General features: G+C 34.9%; 4 protein-coding genes across 14 annotated transcripts; 1 reads left to right on the forward strand and 3 right to left on the reverse strand.

Annotated features, from left to right (window-relative positions):
- The first annotated feature begins 889 nt into the window (after positions 1-889).
- Positions 890-7,745, forward strand: stau (double-stranded RNA-binding protein Staufen). Of its 5 annotated transcripts, none has more exons than XM_081994065.1 (11): positions 890-1,213; positions 2,783-2,856; positions 3,446-3,604; positions 3,716-3,868; positions 3,921-4,249; positions 4,570-4,798; positions 4,934-5,178; positions 5,266-5,481; positions 5,537-5,734; positions 5,961-6,326; positions 6,386-7,745. In XM_081994065.1, exons 1-11 carry the CDS (start codon positions 1,164-1,166, stop codon positions 6,590-6,592), a joined length of 2,226 nt encoding a protein of 741 aa, XP_081850191.1. In that variant the 5' UTR covers positions 890-1,163; the 3' UTR covers positions 6,593-7,745. The 5 variants fall into 5 exon arrangements, with proteins under 5 accessions (XP_081850191.1, XP_081850193.1, XP_081850194.1 ...); XM_081994067.1 differs by having other exon boundaries at positions 4,570-4,783; XM_081994068.1 differs by having other exon boundaries at positions 4,624-4,798.
- A 182-nt stretch (positions 7,746-7,927) lies between these two features.
- On the reverse strand, positions 7,928-11,726 carry Alas (5-aminolevulinate synthase). 4 transcript variants are annotated; one of them, XM_081994072.1, is made up of 9 exons: positions 11,656-11,725; positions 10,835-10,889; positions 10,617-10,775; positions 10,411-10,536; positions 9,975-10,188; positions 9,090-9,420; positions 8,803-9,034; positions 8,281-8,741; positions 7,928-8,229 (listed from the first exon to the last, which is right to left on the reverse strand). In XM_081994072.1, the coding sequence occupies exons 1-9, from the start codon at positions 11,662-11,664 to the stop codon at positions 8,128-8,130; spliced, it is 1,689 nt and encodes a 562-aa protein (XP_081850198.1). In that variant the 5' UTR covers positions 11,665-11,725; the 3' UTR covers positions 7,928-8,127. The 4 variants fall into 4 exon arrangements, with proteins under 4 accessions (XP_081850198.1, XP_081850200.1, XP_081850201.1 ...); XM_081994074.1 differs by lacking the exon at positions 11,656-11,725 and adding an exon at positions 10,967-11,218; XM_081994075.1 differs by lacking the exon at positions 10,411-10,536 and having other exon boundaries at positions 11,656-11,726.
- A 263-nt stretch (positions 11,727-11,989) lies between these two features.
- Positions 11,990-14,773, reverse strand: MAPk-Ak2 (MAP kinase-activated protein kinase 2). 4 transcript variants are annotated; one of them, XM_081994079.1, is made up of 8 exons: positions 14,631-14,773; positions 14,267-14,499; positions 14,073-14,212; positions 13,958-14,022; positions 13,695-13,901; positions 13,412-13,487; positions 13,143-13,353; positions 11,990-13,028 (listed from the first exon to the last, which is right to left on the reverse strand). In XM_081994079.1, the coding sequence occupies exons 2-8, from the start codon at positions 14,417-14,419 to the stop codon at positions 12,804-12,806; spliced, it is 1,077 nt and encodes a 358-aa protein (XP_081850205.1). In that variant the 5' UTR covers positions 14,420-14,499; positions 14,631-14,773; the 3' UTR covers positions 11,990-12,803. The 4 variants fall into 4 exon arrangements, with proteins under 4 accessions (XP_081850205.1, XP_081850202.1, XP_081850204.1 ...); XM_081994076.1 differs by having other exon boundaries at positions 14,625-14,767; XM_081994078.1 differs by having other exon boundaries at positions 14,597-14,738.
- Positions 14,774-15,897: 1,124 nt separating this feature from the next.
- Had1 (beta Hydroxy acid dehydrogenase 1) lies at positions 15,898-18,405 on the reverse strand. The gene is made up of 6 exons (XM_081994080.1): positions 18,193-18,405; positions 16,923-17,110; positions 16,684-16,867; positions 16,447-16,629; positions 16,206-16,392; positions 15,898-16,152 (listed from the first exon to the last, which is right to left on the reverse strand). Exons 1-6 carry the CDS (start codon positions 18,234-18,236, stop codon positions 15,964-15,966), a joined length of 975 nt encoding a protein of 324 aa, XP_081850206.1. The 5' UTR covers positions 18,237-18,405; the 3' UTR covers positions 15,898-15,963.

An 18,405-nucleotide genomic window follows, 5' to 3' on the forward strand; every position in this document is an offset into this window, starting at 1 on the left:
ATATTTGTTTAAGCTAGACAAAGATAGAAAATATATATCACTTGTAAAGGAAATGCTTTACTTTGGTACGCCCCTGATCACCGTGATGCCTTTTATTTTGTTAAATATTTATACCTAATAATAGGTGCTTATTCTATAGGAGCAGGAGCCTAGTGAGATGGGATGAGATTTCTCTCATGGTTCAGGCCATAGGAGAGAAATCTCATCTCATCTCACCAGGCTCCTATAGAATAAACACCTAGTTTGATGTTGAATACTATTATTTCTCTAAGTTAAATGGTTTTGCCAATAGAAGTGAACAGAACCAATGATACGCTACTGTTGTACCAATGTACCCTGTCATAACACACACACACACCTATTTGGCTATTGCAAACAATAGTTAGTAGAATCATCTTTGGTCGGGGCCCGCGTAAAGCAACGCCTCTGGAGTGCTTTGAATTGACAAAATTTAAGAAGAGCGGCTACATTGCCGGGTGTATTAACTTGCCATAGTGTGAAGAATTTATGATCAACAATATTTAAATATACAACAACTAAAATTCGTAATTACCAAGTGTTGCTTGCCTTGCACAGAAAAAAAACACCGTGCAGATGGGTTCTGCAAATTTGACTTTCGAGTTAATTATCTGAAAAATAATAAAATGATAATAATGAATTCAGTAATAATTTATTCCAACAATTTGACAACTTTGCGTTACTTGTGTATGTGCTGCGCATGTTCGTAGAGCTGAAGTTTAGCTTCAATGCAGTCAGAACAATTCACGTGGGCGATGGAAATGGGTTTTTTTCTATCTTTGTCTAATACATTGGGAGAGCTACTCGTCTCAACTCCATGCGCACCGCACCCGGACCATGCGTATATGGCAAATCCCCCAAGACAAGAATACCACTATCTTTAATAGTCGTTTCAATTTTACTAACATGGCCGCATGTTAGTTAATGATTTTTCTTTATTGTTTGCCAACGAAAGTACAAGATTTAGTAGTGGTGTTTTGTTAAAGTACTAGCATTTGTTGTTAGATAATGATTCAAGCTATGTTTTAAGCATTCCCGATATTACTTTATGCAATTGAAGCCGGTTTGAAGCCTTTCTCCCCATCCGCCAACAAATTATTTTACTATATTAAGGCTGTCTTGATTTAATTTAACATTATCGTATCATGCTTCAAGAACATCATATGAGTCAAAACGGTATGCAGAGAAATCAAAGGTAAAGCGCAATGTACAATTTTATTTCAACATTTTAGTAGGTATACAGTCAAAATCTTTTTTGGAAGTAACAAAACAACTTTGTTTATTTTATTGTATTATGTATACTTGATGGTTTTATGATGTAATGAGTAATGACAAATGTCATTCCCTGTATTTATTATTTTTGTGACTGCTACCTTATTTAAACTTGATTCATACACCAAGCCAACATAGCACAATACAAGAAAACTATAAATTATTTGTCAATATGACAACATTCAAGAATGCCATCCTAAGAAAATAAATTATTTTGATTGGTGAGACACAAAGTTCATAACAAGTCTCAATACAATTTGACCACCTTTGTAATATGCTCTATAAACTGATGTATGTGTATTGTATTTCTCATGTTTCAAATGTCCATCTGTCATATAGAATTTAAAATGAATGACCTGTCTTTTGGGTGCCCTTACAAAAACCCCTTTGACATTAACAACTGATTTCCTGAACTGGTGACAGTGAGGCCATTTGACAGTTGATTACATGTTTTTTTTTTTGTAATATATTATCCCCTATATAGCAGGTTCTTGAATGGAAAGTTTATTTCAAATATATAGGGGGTGTGTATCTGTACCTAAAAAATAATTTTATCAGTTCAAAAATTATGGTTTTATTTACTGCTGACTTGTACTTTTTTCTATTAATAATTGAGGTAACACATCACAGTTGGTTACTGCATACTTTGATATATGCACATGTCTTGCAACCAACTGTCAAACTGTCTCACATCTGCTCTGATAGACCGACACAGACATGCCACTGTAAAGTTATTCTTTTATCAACAATAGTTACTCTTTGGTCAACTTGAGGCACAAGTTTTATTATAATTTCTGCCTTACTAAAGCAGTGAAGCTTGTTTTCAGATTCACTTTCAAATTATCATCCTCTGCCATATACCTATACAGTTTATTTGTAATTTTTATGTAGTTCACACTTAATTTTGCTCATACTGGTAGACTCCTTTATGGCAAGTTTATAGTTACTGCTGCACTAAACTTGCAGTTATTAAATGCTTAATGGAGTCCCTAAATAAATTGTCATTTTTATCCCAGATCAGAAGAATTGTACAGCCGGCTGTTATCACAAGATCAAAAAAGTGCATTCATTTGACTGGGATTTGTGAATCAAATACCTATTTTATCATCATAATCATCCTGCATCTGTGAGAGGGAGATCAAAGGTGGTTCTGTGATTTGGTTAGTTTAGCATGAGCATAGTCCATAGTCTATGGCATAAGTAGCCATCAGTCATTTGCAAACTTATTAATCAATAAAGAATAGTCATTAAGCATGAAACATAAGATGTCTGATAGGTTTAGATTACTGAATTCTGCATATAAATATCACCACAGACCACAGCCAACATATACTATCAGTACAAAACTGTCAATATAGCAATTTTAGTAAGTGGCATAGGCTTTATTCAATTGAAAAGCTTATTTTCATGAGTAAAGACACACATAGACCAGTGTGTTGAAAATTAAAAACTAATTGTACTTACTATTCAGTGCAGTTTTTTTCATTTCCAGAATAAGTATGCAGCAAATGGGGCCACCACCCAATCAAAGAGCGGCTCCGATTATGATGAGTATGCCTGCAACTGGTATGTTGGAGTAAAAAGTGTGTTTCAGCTTTCAACAATCAATCCTCTAACAGTGATACTGACATTTTTGTGTCTTTCTAATTTGCATGTTATGAATGTTTTGACTGAATGCTGAAGCTGAAATTAAGTAGCAGGAATTAAATTCAAAACTTCCTCAAGTTAATCAAGAATTTTGCATAGAAAAAATGTACAAATTTTGTGTTTTCACATTGGCACAGGTTCTATTCAAAATGAGCAAACTAGCTAAGGCAAAGCTAATTTGATGGAGTTTTTAACAAGATGGAGCTTTTCCGAAATAGTAATCAGTCTAACCAGTCAAATAAATATGAAGGTGAGTGAATTTAAACCAATCAGCCTTTAATGATTCAAAAACATGGTTAAGCAGATTAGTATTTTCGAAAAGTATTAACCCCCATTTGCATCGTCGTACTTTAAGCCAAGCTTATTAAGTTAAGTGTGGTTCAGACTGTGTAGAATACAGTTGTAACAAATCACAGTCTGGACATGCTTAACTTAAGCTGGGCTTGAAGATCGACGGTGCAAATTGTGGTAAGTGTTTTGACATTTGACATTTTGACAAAAATTACAGGTGTGCTTGTGTCAATGTCTCCTGGACCAGGTCCAGCCCTAATCACCACCACTTCTATTCCACAGCAACCACAAGCGCAACCCAAACCTTTGCAGCAGCCGCAGGTTTACCATTTCGAAGCACTTGCCACACAACCTCCGCAAAACGCACCGTCAAACGGTAGGCTACTAACAATATTCTAGGAGTTGTTTCCTTATTTTAGTGATAATTCAAGTTCATCCATAGTGAAGGTTGGGTTAGGTTTTGTTACATCTGATATTTTATCCCTAGTAGAAACCGAACATCAGCAGCAAGTGCCCCATTTGACCAACCAGGAACAACAAATGTCTCAACATAGCCCAAACACTAATACTTCTTCTACGTCCAACCCTCCTTTGGCAAACATAAAAGAGAAAACTCCAATGTGCTTGGTAAATGAACTAGGTAAGTTAGTTTTGTGTTTGAGGCTCCCAATTTGTTACTAACATTATCATAGCAAGATACAACAAGATCCAACATCAATACCGCTTGACTGGTGAACAAGGGCCAGCACATAAAAAGATCTTCACCGTTACCCTCAAACTAGGGAAGGAAGAGTACGAAGCCGAAGGACCAAGCATTAAGAAGGCTCAACACTCCGCTGCAGCCAAAGCTTTGAGCAAGACGGAATTCAAACATCCCCCACCCAAATCAGCACTAAGTAGGTCTGGACATAGACAGCAAAATGTTGGGATTGTAACTCCTACCGTGGAACTGAACGCTTTGGCTATGAAAAGAGGAGAAAGAGCCATTTACGTTTTAGAAGGGGGAGCTCCACCACATCAGGTGATTATCAGTTTTTTTTGTAGTTTTTTAATTACGGTGCTTGAGAGCAAATATCACATTTACTTTTTTTTTGGTTGATTATAAAAAATGTGTCACAGATTTTAAAGAAACAATGGACACCTGTTTGATAGTTAGTAAAAAAAAATTGTTTCATACTTTATTGCGCTGTCAAATTTTTAATTATTTTTGCAAAGTTGTAAGGGATTTTTTCAGTTTTAAAACAGGGAAGTTACTTTTATATTGTTTTAATTTCTTTATTTTTGTAAGGTGTTAATTTTACAAGAATTTTTCAGTTTTTCAGAGTCGAGTTTTGTTTTTAGGCTTATATGAATCAACCCGGGTATTTTGCAAGACACAGTTTGAATTATCCACAGGCGCAACCGAGATATGGCGGGTATGATGCCCGACGGAACGTCCGCGGCCACTACGGGTATGAAAACAGATACTATGGACAGTACCGGCAAGGAGTTGCCCACCATAATCAAGGAGACCCTTACACAGTCAGACTGCGTGTGGGAGATAGAGAGTATCCAGGTACTAAACACTACGGTAATTTGTCAATTTCATTTTTGTTTTACATGTTACATTTATTCTCTTATGGTTCTTTGTTATTTCAATTTTGAACATTTGAGACACTCTTTATGTGTCTAGTCGACTGAGGTTGAGACAGCCTCATATGTTTAGGTCAAGGGCCCACCGTTCAGGCTGCACGACATGACGCTGCTGCGAAGGCTATCGATCATATCAAGCAACTGGGAGGCATTGACACAAGCGAAAATCCGCCTAGCGAAAACGGTCATGTGACAGAAATTCCTGCCAGTTCTTTTCAAAATGACGTTAACTCCGAGCTTAAGTCACCTATTTCTTTGGTTTATGAAATTGCCTTAAAGAGAAATCTTAACGTTATTTTTGATGTTTTGAGCGAAAAGGTAAGAAGTGATTCCTGTGTCTGTGAACCTATTGAAACTTGCTCACTCACTTGCTTTGTTTGTTACTTAAACTTATGTAATTCTTAGGGTCCGCCACATATGAAAGTATTTGTAACTCAATGCCGCGTGGGCAATTTTGCTGCCGAGGGTGAGGGTAACGGAAAGAAGATTTCAAAGAAACGAGCTGCGGAAAAAATGCTGGAAGAGCTATCCAAACTACCTCCGTTGCCTAACATGAATAACGTCACCCAGCTCAAACGGAAACGAGTCACCAACAAGAAGAAAACCAGGAATCTAATTAAGGTTTGGATTGAAATATCCTTTTATGTGAGTAGAAATGTGAATGGTTCTAACTTAGGTTAATATGGATAAACCTTCGGAAACAACGGAGGAAATCAACCCAATATCGCGCCTAATTCAAATTCAACAAGCTAACAAAGAGCGAGAACCTATTTACACCGTTTTAGAAGAGCGTGGAGCACCTAGACGCAGGGAGTTTGTTATCGAGGCATCTGTAAATGGTCATTCGTGCACTGGAGTCGGCCCTAACAAAAAGGTACCAGTAGCAGTAATAATTGAAATAAACAAACTTCTATATTATACTCTTCTTATATTATACTATTATATAAGTATACTCAAGAATGTAGAATGATCTGCTGAGTCATAAACTGCAATTTGTCGAATAAATTGTAGACACTTTCTACGGAGTTATAAGGAAGGAATAAAAGCATCTTCAGTTCATCAGATTTTAATTAACTTTTTTGTCATAATGAATTTTTTAGGTGGCAAAACGTAACGCAGCCGAAGCTTTGCTGTCGGACTTAGGATACGCTTCAACCCCGTCAAAGTCTCCACAAATTTTGGAGAAAGAGGAACAGTCTCCAGTACAGAACGATAAAAATCGAAAAGTGACCTTTGTGGAGGAAAAGCACGAGAACCAGCAGACTCAAAATGTGGGCGGTAGCGGTGGTCGACAGTTAGTTCCTGGTGTTTTGCTAGTGACTGAACAGAACGTCGGCTTTGCTAAACCGAAATCTGAAACCGTAGAGGCACCAAAGCAAGTGCAGCTAGCTCCTTTGAAGAACCCGCCACCTGGAGTTCGGTCTAAAGATCAGTTAATGTATTTGGCCCAACTTATGGACATTCAGGTAATCTCGGAGTACCAAAGGATATGTTTGTGAGTTATAATTGTTTTCCTTTGTTACAGGTACATTTCTCCGATTTTCCAAAAGCCAATCACGAGATGTACTTGACTTTGGTGTCCTTGGGCACTAATCCACCTCAAGTTTGTCACGGAGAAGGTGCAACAACTGAAGCTTCGCACGAAAAGGCCGCTCTGGAAGCTCTTAAAGTGCTTTCAGAATTAGGCCTTGATATTGCTTCTAACAAAGATACTCCACAAGGTAATGAGTAATCGCGTTTTAGCCAGTTGGTAGTACATTGATCATTCTTCTGGTAAATGTACTACTAATAAGGGTCATGGTTTGTTTTACTGCCCGTAACACATTAGATTTTCTGGCTACGAGTTCTTATCTTGTTGTAGTAGAAGTTTAAAAAATATGAGTCAGTATTTTTTAAACGATTAAGTTTGCGCAATAAATGTACCATTAAATTTATTCTGCACTCTTCTAGTAAATCCAAGATTAGAATCTTTCCGTAGCAGGCGGTAATGTAAGACAAGCTAAGGATTTTGATGTTAACATTAAGATATTTTTTTAATTACCTACATTTGAACTCTTTATACGTAGCTATACCAATGAACCAAATTAGTTTAAAATCACTTTCAATTACAGTTTAAAAACGCTTTCATTGGTACAGTCCTAATCACTGTTTCGAGTTCCATGTGGCCATGTTTTTAGTTTATATTAAGTTTCATTGAATAACTTAGAATTCCGTTCGAGTCTTATTTATGTGATGTCATTTAGCATATTGGAATGTCTGAAATGATTTCATATATACGTACCTACCGTAATTCTAGTTATTGACGCTTTGGTACTGAGAAGTACCACCGAATTTCGTTTAAGTTAAAGGGTGACCGAAAACGAAATTGGACAGTAGTTCAGAATTGATTTTCCCAGAATAATTTCATTTTTTCATTTTATTTATTTAATCATCAAGTCATTTGAAGTGAACGCTTCGGATTAGCCTCCCAATTAGTTAAGTTTGGGAGGCAATTCGACAGACCTACGCAAGTATTTAATCGCGGTTCTTTTAATACGCAATCGCGATTTATATACTTACAGGTGCTTTTTTGGGAAACTAATTTAAGTAGCCAATAAGGCAATTCTGACCTGCTGATTATTTTTACCAGTTTGTAGATTGATTTCATTATTCTGGGGCTTAGTGTTATTTTGCTTATTTTTTCTCTTACTTACTTAGTATTACATGACGTTGTATTTCATTCGAGTTGTAAGAATGTTTTTAACAATTTGATTCCTCACTTTTTAATACTATGTAAATGTAGTCGTTTAAATAACAGTTGTTTTAGGAGATAAATCTCTATTATTGTATGAGCAGCTACTTGCCTCAAGTGAATTTGAAATCAATAAACATTATCTCACGTCTCATTTCTTTGCGTATTATTTCGCCAGTTAGAATGTAGAAAAACGTCAATTTTTCTCTAGTTATAAATGTCAACATTAATCATGTTGTTGGAGTTAAGTTTGAGCTAGTAAATTTGAAATAAAATTATTTGTTGTAAAACTACACAGCCTGAACGTTTAGCATTAAAAGGTAAAAAAAATAACAATAAACTAATATTGCGAATATATTCTTTAAGCCCTATATGCAATAAATAAACCTCTTGAACATTTAACTAATTGAAAAGCCGACAGTTAAAATTTAGTACAACAATACATACACCACACCATAAACCAAACACCTAATTTTGAATATTTTTCTTATATTTTAAAGCAATATTAATATTTTTTGGAAAGGTTCCATTAGAGTTCAAGCAGCTGCTACCATCATTCGAGGACAATTAGGAACTTTGCATCTATCCCTGGATTCGTAGTAATCAAACAAAATAGGTTTCTGGCAAAACTGGCATTCCTGTAAACTAGCATGCTGCAATTTTTTCTTAGGTAATGGCGACAGACTTACATTTTCACATTGCATTCCAGTAAAAGGTAACTGTAAGTTCTCCCAAACTTCCTTCAAGTCCTGTATCAGTAGATCCATCATTTCTTTTGTATGATGTGGGGTTGGAGCTAGTCTCAACTTCTCCTCTCCTCTTGCTACGGTCGGATAGTTGATAGCCTGAATGTAATGTCCTTTTTCCCTAAGAAGAGTATCACTAACAGCTGCGCATTTAATTGGGTCTCCGATTTTGATTGGAATTATATGGCTGGGCGTATGTTCTACTGGAAAACCATTTATCAGAAGTTTCCCTCTAAGATATTTCACGTTTTCTTGGTGTTTCTCTCGTAAAAGTCGACCTTCATCGGATGCCAGCACTTCTATGGCTTTTTTCGCTCCTGCCAAGACTGTTGGAGGTAAACTTGTGGTGAAAATAAATCCTGCCCCATAACTCCTAACCATATCTATCAAAGCTGCATTGCCAGCTAAAAATTGGTATTGAATTTAATATTTTACAAGTTTCCTGCTAAATAAACCTAAACTTACCAACATATCCTCCAATATTACCAAAAGCTTTTCCTAAAGTACCAGAAATCATATCCATTTTATACATTACATTGTCCCTCTCTCCAATTCCAGCGCCGTGTTCTCCATAAAGACCAACTGCATGAACTTCATCCACAAAAGTCAAAGCTCCATATTTATGAGCAATGTCACAAAGCTCGTTCAAAGGACATACAGCTCCTGTCATGGAATGCACAGTTTCGAATGCAACTATCTATAGAAACCAAACTTCACTATTCTGGCCGTGAATTGAGCAACTAAAAACAAACCTTTGGCGTGCTTATATCAACTCTACGGAGCAACTCCTCCAAATGCTTAAAGTCATTGTGTCTGAATATATGCTTGGGAACACCGCTATTTCTTATACCTTGAATCATAGAAGCGTGATTACCGGCGTCCGAGAAAATATGACAACCTGGCAACGCCTTGGCCAAAGTGAATAAAGTTGTATCGTTTGCTACGAAGCAGGATGTAAACAGCAAAGCAGCTTCTTTTTCATGAAGATTAGCAAGTGTACGTTCTAGACTTTCATGAAGTGTGGAGTTCCCGGATATGTTCCTAGTTCCTCCGGCCCCCGTTCCATATTTTTCTAACGCAAGTCTGGATGCAAAAAGATAATGTCAGGATAGTGTTGTTTCAAGTTCTGAATGTTAATTAGCTGTTGACATAACAAAGGTCAAGACATTAAACAAAATAATCAAATGGATGTTTTGCATATGTGAGTGAGTTATTTGTAAATATAGAATATTAGTATTTAAAAAAAAACTACAAATGTAGTGAAACATTACTATTAGCTACTATAAGTGCAGATAATAATAAAATGAAATGTAAACTTATCAAAAATGACTTGCTAAAAATAACAGCATTGAAAAAAAAACAACTTTTTTGCCTTGTCATAGTAGAGAAATAATTTTTCCATATCCCTGGAGTGTTACTTTAATTGACCTCTAATCTTTGATTTACGGTGAATATTAAAACAACATGATAAGTAAAAGCATACTGGTTTTAACTGCTTAGGACAATCAAATTGTGAAATAGGAAGTAGATATAGAGTGTTTGAATTCAAATATAGTAGTGCTAAACTACTAACAGTACTAACTAGTACTAGTAATACCTATATTCACCAAAATGTCGATAGTAGAGAATAAACTTACCCCACTTCATTTTTTACATCTGGATGGGAAGATATTCCCAAATAATCATTAGAGCACCAAACAGTGATTGGTTTTTCTCCTGCTGAGTATTCTAAGGCTTTTGGAAATTGACCAGGTCCTGCTAGGCGGTTTACTTTTTTGAATATCCTGTAGGAATGTTCTTTTTTCTTTTTCATTATTTGTTGATGGAAGAATTGGTCATAGCCAAAAACATCTGGAAATATATTGCTGTGTTAGAATTATTGGTAATATAATAGTAATATGTTAAAAACCTAGCCTATTAAGTACCATAAAAAAAGCTTTGGAAATATAATTCTAGAAAAAATCAATTCACATCAAGCTTAAATAAATATAACCCATTAAAGCTTGGCAAGCAACAAAAAAACCCAAAGTTACATAAGCCTAATATTATAAATGACATTGAATGAACTATTACCATTAGACTTTGGTTTGCTCTCTTGAACAACAATCACATCATCCTGTTTCAGTTCTTTGATAGCACCAGACACCTGCTTGTTTAAATATGGACATTTTGAGGCAGCCTCACCAGAGTCAATACTTTCTACAACCATATCCCCAGTAAATTAGTTACAAATATTCTTGTTGAACAAAAAGAACAAGTGTATAATATAATATTATTACCTTTAATTTCATCACTGCTAGCCATATGGTTAATAGTCCTTGACACAACAGGGCATTGGCTGCCATACATTTTCAGTAATACAGGAGCATAGTTTTTCACATAATTTTGGCTAAGTCGGGTCAAAAATGGACAAGGCATCTTTGAAGCAGTTGCTATACCTTAAATAAATTATATAAAGGAACATCAGCAACATTATGTAATAAAAATGGTTCTGTACCTTTTTTTCTGTATGAAAAAGCACTGATGAAGGTTGTTATATTAAACAGGCTCACCTGAAACCATAGGAAAGTCTAAATTAAACGAATTCTACACAACTTTCGCTACTTGGTGTGGGGGCAACCTGCCTTACCTGAATCAACTGATTGTGACGGTGCTAAACCTGATATTATATACCTATTCTTTATAATCTTGCCAATTGGTGCCCTGACCTTTGTTTAAGCTGCGTTGTTATACGCTCACTTTAATAGTTATCTTTCCACTGAATGATTTAGACTAATGGGTTTCACTGACAAGCAAAATATAATTAAGGAGATAAACTCAACATTATTTTGATAATTTTTCAAATTTAATATTTAAATATGTTTTAAAAAAAGGAGCAAAATTTGACATTTATCACATGTTTTTTTGTCCCTGTTGTCTTGTCGCTCCTCCTATCATTTTTGGTAGCTTTGTTAGTAGTCTGCTAGATGGCGCTTACGTCGGAACAAGTTTTTGGTGGTTTGAGAAGTTTTTAAAATCTCTAAATAAGTATAGAAGATAGAAGTACTTATTACTGTATAACTGAGCGATTCATTTTAGAAACTGGCACAAAGTACAAAGGGTCTCCTTAAATTTTATCAAAAACAAGTAGCATTAAGAGATGCAATAAACAGCTTTTAATGCTTGGTCATATTCATATACTACATGCTACAGTAATGATGAATTGATATTATTCAATCAACTTAACGGAGATAAGGCGAATGAGTATTAAAAACATGTGTTTGTATCTCAGGCACTTCAGATATTTAACCTACTGTCAATTTTTGTATACAAACTCACCTTGTTCATCGCTTCTTTACAACTTGCAAACGTTTACTAGTCCACCGTTTAAATGTTCCCAACATAAAAAGAAAGTGGAATAAATTATTGTACTTTGACGCGTTAAATTCATTTTAAAATTTTCATCTGACGTATCCAATTACGTCGACACCGCAATTCAATGATAATAGGTGACATTTTACAAATATTATGAAATTAATTACTAAATGTAAATGTATTGATTTCAACGCTGCTATATCAAAAAAATCTAAATGTCGTTATCTATTAATCTATGGATCCAAATTGCCATACAGGTATTCTCATCCTATCAACGCAAAACAAATAAATCCAAGACAAGGTTGTCACGTCATTTTATTGATGGCAACATAGATAAATTTAAAATGACATAACTATAATTTACTATTAACATATACTATATACCTAAAAGCTAGTAACATTTCAATATGAAAATGTAATTTAATAACAAATTAGTACAATGCATATACTATACAGGCAGAACCCACCCTTCTTTTTATAAAATACATCATTTTTTTATTAAAAATTCTAATTTAGAATAAACAAACTATTGAAACAACCTCATTTTACATTTTAAGTGACACTTGCCCTAAAGCCTGTTTTAACATAGGAACTTTTAATTATTATTGTATTTTTACTAAGTATCTCTATAGTAAAAAATTGCATAAATATTGGAAATCTTTAATGTATCTATTTGTACCAACTCCAAGTCTTGTAATTGAATAAATACATGAAGATTGACTTCCATGAGGTGTTTCATATTATATCAAGGCACATTATGAAATTATTCACTTCTAATATACATTATAAGTAATATAAGACGTTGCACGTACCTATATAGAAAATCATTACATAATTTACTTAATTTATATTTAAACCCCATTTATTGATACAAAATATGAAAAACTTATTGAGGTTTGTGATGTTAGCTTGCTGATTAATGCAATAAATTTTATATTGTAAATAATATTTCAGACGATGAAAAAACAATAATGAAGTGTATATAACGAATTCCAAGTGTAAACAAATAACAAATGTATGCGACAAAAAAGAAACGGTGACTAGTACCTACATCAATCAAACTACGTTGTTCACAATTTATTTTCCACGTCCTTATCAAAATTTTCCATTAACTAGACCTTGGCGGGACTGGCAATCGAACTTGTTACTTTCTTACGGCGTTTATTCAGTAAAGAATTATTTGACTTGTCTAAGGGTTTCATTTGAACTTGATCATAATCTACACGCATAGTTGCTAGCGATCTGGTCATTTCTTCTTGTACTTCTGGCCACATTTCTTCTCCTTCCTTTAACATTCTGTTAGTATGTAAAGGAGTTTGTGGCACCGCTGTGTATTGCTATATATATCCATTTGAAATATCAGTTCACAACTATCACTTTATTACAGAAACCAGTGACTCAAACCCTAGTGAGCCATTGGTTTCACATATTATCTGTTACGTTCTACTTACCGCAATCCAGCTATTGTTAATAACTTCGTCAATTGTCAATCTTTTGGCCGGGTCAATATTCAACATTCCATTAATGAGATCTTTCGCAGCCTGACTAACATTCTGCCACTCAGGCAAAGGAAATGTGTACTGGCCAGTCCTAATGCGTTTTTTCATACCAGGAGATATAGCTAATCCATGGTTACTATAAAATGGTGGAAAACCACACAATCTACAATGATTATTTAATTCAAACACTGATAGCAATAATTATTAATCATGCAGCTTACAGAATATACATAATAACTCCTAATGACCAAATATCACAGCTCTTGTCATATTTTTCTGGTCCCAGCACTTCAGGGGCTAAAAATTATATCAATAATTGAATCTTAAATTTTATGAATAGTTACTCCTTATTATAACATTTGTTTATGGTTTATGGGTAGATAATACTCATACAACACTTTAATGATAACATTTAAAACAGTATTTTGGTAAAATCAGATATTCTGCATAAGTATGTTTACTTTTATGTATATACAATTTAAAGTTATAATAGAAATTACTTACCAACATAATAAGGTGTATAGCAAGGAGTTTGTAAAGTATCCTTATTAATTGTTTCTTTGGCAAATCCAAAATCAGTAAGTTTAAGTACACCATAATTTCCTTTTTTAGAATACAGTAAGTTTTCAGGCTTCAAGTCTCGATGAGCTATGTTTATATCATGTAAAAACTTTACAGCTTCACAAATTTCATTCATCACTTGTGCAGCTTCTACAAAACAAGATTGGCTGTTAAACAAATAAAGAAATATTTTCCACAGTAATTACCGCGTTCTGTAAATGCACCTTCTGGCTTATCTTGGATTCTCTGAAACAATTCTCCACCTTCCATGCTAGAAAAAGGTATGATGATTAATTGCTAACTTTATTCACTATTACTCACCATTCCATAACAACCAAAAGGCAGGTATTACTGTTGTATTTATTTTCATATACATCTATAATATTGACAATATGTCTGCATCCACTGGCTCTCCAATGTAAAGTCACTTCTCTTCGAGCTTTTTCACTTTCTGCTAGTATCTAGAACAGAAAGTTTTTTGTCAAGAATTATGTGAGGACTGAAATACCACCCACCTTTAACGCATATTTTTCTCTGGTCTTTTTGTTAAAGCATTCCACCACTTTCCCATTGATACCCAATCCCAATACTTGCTTAGTGATATCATAATCTTCAGTAATGGGAGTTTTCTTTGGAGCTAAAGGCCTAGCTGATGATAAAGGGTACATCTCTGATTTCACAACTTGCGTTCCTTTTTAGATGATGACTAAATACTTATGAATGTTGATGGTACTACTGCTAGCCCCAACTGGAAAGAAAATTACCTTTAAATGTAAGGATAAATAAAAAGCAGACCACCAAATTGACTGTTATTAACCTTGAATATTGGAGATGACCATAAATACCTAATCTAAAAATGATTCGCTTTGGTACCTTCACCTTTCCCGTGATTTTCACTGAACCACTTCCTGGAACTCCCAGTTTGAATGACAGACCAATCGGTTTTAGAGAAACACCGGCAATTTTGTTCTAGATAATTTCCGCACCATGAAGAGAGTATTTATTTGTCAATACTAGTTTTGTATTAACCAGACACCAAATTTTTGTTAATTTTATACTTTAAAAACAACTTTTAATTTTATCATGGAGAAAGCACATTGCCTGACACTGGCAAATGACGACTGACATTAGACAGCCGACAGCGAAGATGTAGGCGCGTTCCATATTCCTGGTTACCTACCCCATTCTGATTCCGAATTTGAGTCTGAATAGTGAATTCTGTATAATAACCATCTTCATCTTAGTTATCCTGGTTAAGAAACAGAATAACAGCATATTCTGGAATATTTTACTTAAAATAAGTAAGTGCGGGATAACATTTATTAAAGTAAAAACCAGCTCTTGTGTCATCATATAACAAAACATATTGTTTAGTCAATCAGTGTCTGCTGTCCGGTTTTCAACTTGAAACGTATCGCACGTCTGTTTCGTGGGCGCCATTTTGTGTCGCTAAGAAACCACGTTTCTTGAAACGGTGTACAGAGAAATTTGAAGTTGACGACCGAACTCCGCAGCCGGTCGAGTGGAGATGGTGGGAGCTCTAAGTGGAAATGTCGATTCCTAAAAGTCTACGGGGAATTGTCTTGTGCGGTGCACTTCCAGGAGGTGGAAAGGGTGAAAACCTAGGAGAAGACCACGTGGATGTGACAGTGACGGTTATAGTTTCCACGAGGAAGGACTACATCTTTTGCTCGGATCGTGCCTTTAAGCGATTTTTTAGAACTTTTAGTAGCTATCTGGGGCTCAGGGGCACAAGCCCGACTATCTGAGCCTCTTTCGTATCGAGCTGGCAGAATACCCTAGTTGGTAACGCCATTAAACGGAGCAAAAAAAAAAAAATCAGTGTCTGAACAGCAACAAAAAAAAGGAACGTAATAGCGTACCTAAATAAAATATGCGTCACAATACAAAACCACTTAATATTCTCGCCAAGGTGAGTTTTTGAAATATATCCCGGAGTAAAGTTTCTTCCCAGCAAAAATAAAGTAGGTTTTTACTTTTGCAGCTGTAAATAAAAAGATTCTCGTTAAAAGTTTTACAAAGTTTCACATTAACGAATAGCTTAAGGAGGATAGAGTTGGAAAGCGCTAAACACCACTGAAATGCCCCGAAGTAAGACCACCAAGGGTGAAAGTAAAGAATTACAAATATTCGTATTTTTTTATTTTGGTTTGCAAATTAGTTGTGGTCAGACAGATGGTAGTATTTAGTATCACTGGCATTTCTGCTTCCACTCTTCGTCCATGTCCTTCTTTAACTGGCTTAGCTTGGTCAGACATTTGTCTCTCCATTCCCTTCTAGCCTTGAGTTTATCTAAAGGAACTTCCGCTTCAAGTTGCTTGGCGATTTCTAGTACTTTTGGACCTTCAAACTTGGGTGTAGGCTTGAAGTCTTTACTCACCTGTATAAGCAATATTGTGAATTTAAAAAGAAAAAACTACTGTATGTTCTTACTGAGTATATCGTTTTAGAATAAGCTTGGCAGTATTTTACGAAACCTTCCGCGTTTAAATGAGTGGTTTCCAGTGTTCCCAAGAACGCGTAACGCATTCCTAAACCATCTGCCATGACTTTGTCAATATCTTTAACATCCAGAATCCCATCATTTACTAAATGCCATGTTTCGTTCAGAATTGCATATCTAAATTAAGAACCAACAAGTTAAAAATCGATTATTATTTAGACTATAACTTACTGGATTCTGTTCACGGCAAATCCGGGAATTTCTTTGGTAAAAGATACCGGAGTTTGACCGATTTCTTCCATGATTGCTCTAGTTTTCTGTGCAACTTCTGGTAAAGTCCAAGGAGCTGGAACAATTTCCACCAAAGGCACATAGTAGGGCGGATTGATTGGATGAGAAATAATAAAATTTTTCCTAATAATAATAAGAAATTACATAAGTTTATATGCTGGTATAAACATCATTTACTTGTGAGTTAAATGGTCGCTAAATGAAGAAGGCAGGAACGTGGACGTAGAGCTCGAAAAAATCGTGTTAGGTCCTGCAACAGCATCAACATCTTTCCAGACTTTCTTTTTTAATTCTAGATTTTCTGGAACGCATTCTTGAATCAACAATGCGTTGCTCACTGCCTCCTCTAATTTAATGGTCCCTAAAAAATAAGAAAATTAATTTCTCCATAATCATATGGTTTTGTATAATAGTGCCTTTAATGTATGAAAGCTGCTGAGAAGCCGTAAGTTTGCCTCTAAGCTGACCAGACTGTTCTAAAACATTCAGCTGCTCTTCTATGTCCAATAGAGCCTTATCTACTTGCTCAGGTAGGATATCAAATATATAAACTTTGTAGCCTTGGGAGACAAACAGCATAGCCCAAGATCTTCCAATTAGACCACTGAAATTGTTTATTATTTATAGTAATTAATGATATTTCTCTGAAAATGTATGACTTTGTTAATTTGATTCTTCATTTAGGTATATATCTTGATAACAAATGATTCATATTATAAATCATATATCATTCATACTGCACGTTCGAAGTTTTTGTTGGTATATTACAGCAACAAATAAAACAGGATTTTTTTCACTGTTGTCGCTACGTTTTGACTCCTTTATTTGTGTCATCCTCAGGACACAGTGTATCCATATCCATAGGAGATTAACACCTGGTCTTGCTTTATACTTTCCTATAAACCAAATTTGTAAAATGTTACCGTCTAATTTTAATTTGTTTTTAAAAAGTGACAAGCCGGAGATTCACACTTTGTCCTGAGGATGACTCAAATAAACGAATCGAAACGTAGACAACAGTCAAAAAAATGTAGGTTTTACTTGTTGCCGTAACAAAAACTTCAAACATGCAAACCATCATAGGGCCACTAAAAGCGATCTGTAAAATTATTCATATTATCACCATTCATATTCTATATCAGCATTAACCAACCATTTGTAAAATTATGAGCATTTGGCTTTTCAACGAAGCATTCAATTATTCAAACACATATACAGGGTGGTCCACCAGGAACCGCGCGATCCATTATGGGAAAATCGCAAGGATCATAATTCTGAAAATTTGGTGGTAGACCACCAGAGAAGTCGACGGAGGCAGTTGGACCACCCTGTATACAAAGAAACAAAGCATGTAATCGTGTTTTGTTTATAATTGACTTGAAGGGAGATTCCTTAATCAGATAAAAGGTAAATATGTACCTACAGTGTTATTAAGGCCTCTGTCGTTGAGAACGTTTTATTGGTCAAAAAAATACATTTATCAACAGTTCAACAGTTTATCAAGACAAAAATAAGTGGTTTATTTTTGTTGCAAGGCAACTTAACATAGGAATGCGCTCTAGTCTAAATACACATTTAGAATTCGATATTATTTTAGTTGCCCTGCCTTATACTAGAGGGCTCTAAACGTGCATTTGTAGGAAAATTAAAGTATTCAAATAAAAATCTACTAAAAAGTTTACTCGCCTGCCTATAATTCCAATTTTCCGGTTCATAACTGGGCACGACATTATTATACAAAATAACGACTAATAATGCACTCTTTGACGGTCGAATACATTATGAAATACGTTACCCAACTTGTTTGTATCTATACAGTCTATATACTTGTTTTATTTAAAGTGAATTGCGATAATGTTATTTACACTCTCTTTTTGTTATTCAGTCGAAATACTTGCG

The sequence above is a fragment of the Ips typographus genome, linkage group LG16, assembly GCF_016097725.1.
Source record: "Ips typographus isolate SLU linkage group LG16, UJ_Ityp_2.0, whole genome shotgun sequence".
Classification (NCBI taxonomy): Eukaryota; Metazoa; Arthropoda; class Insecta; order Coleoptera; family Curculionidae; genus Ips; species Ips typographus.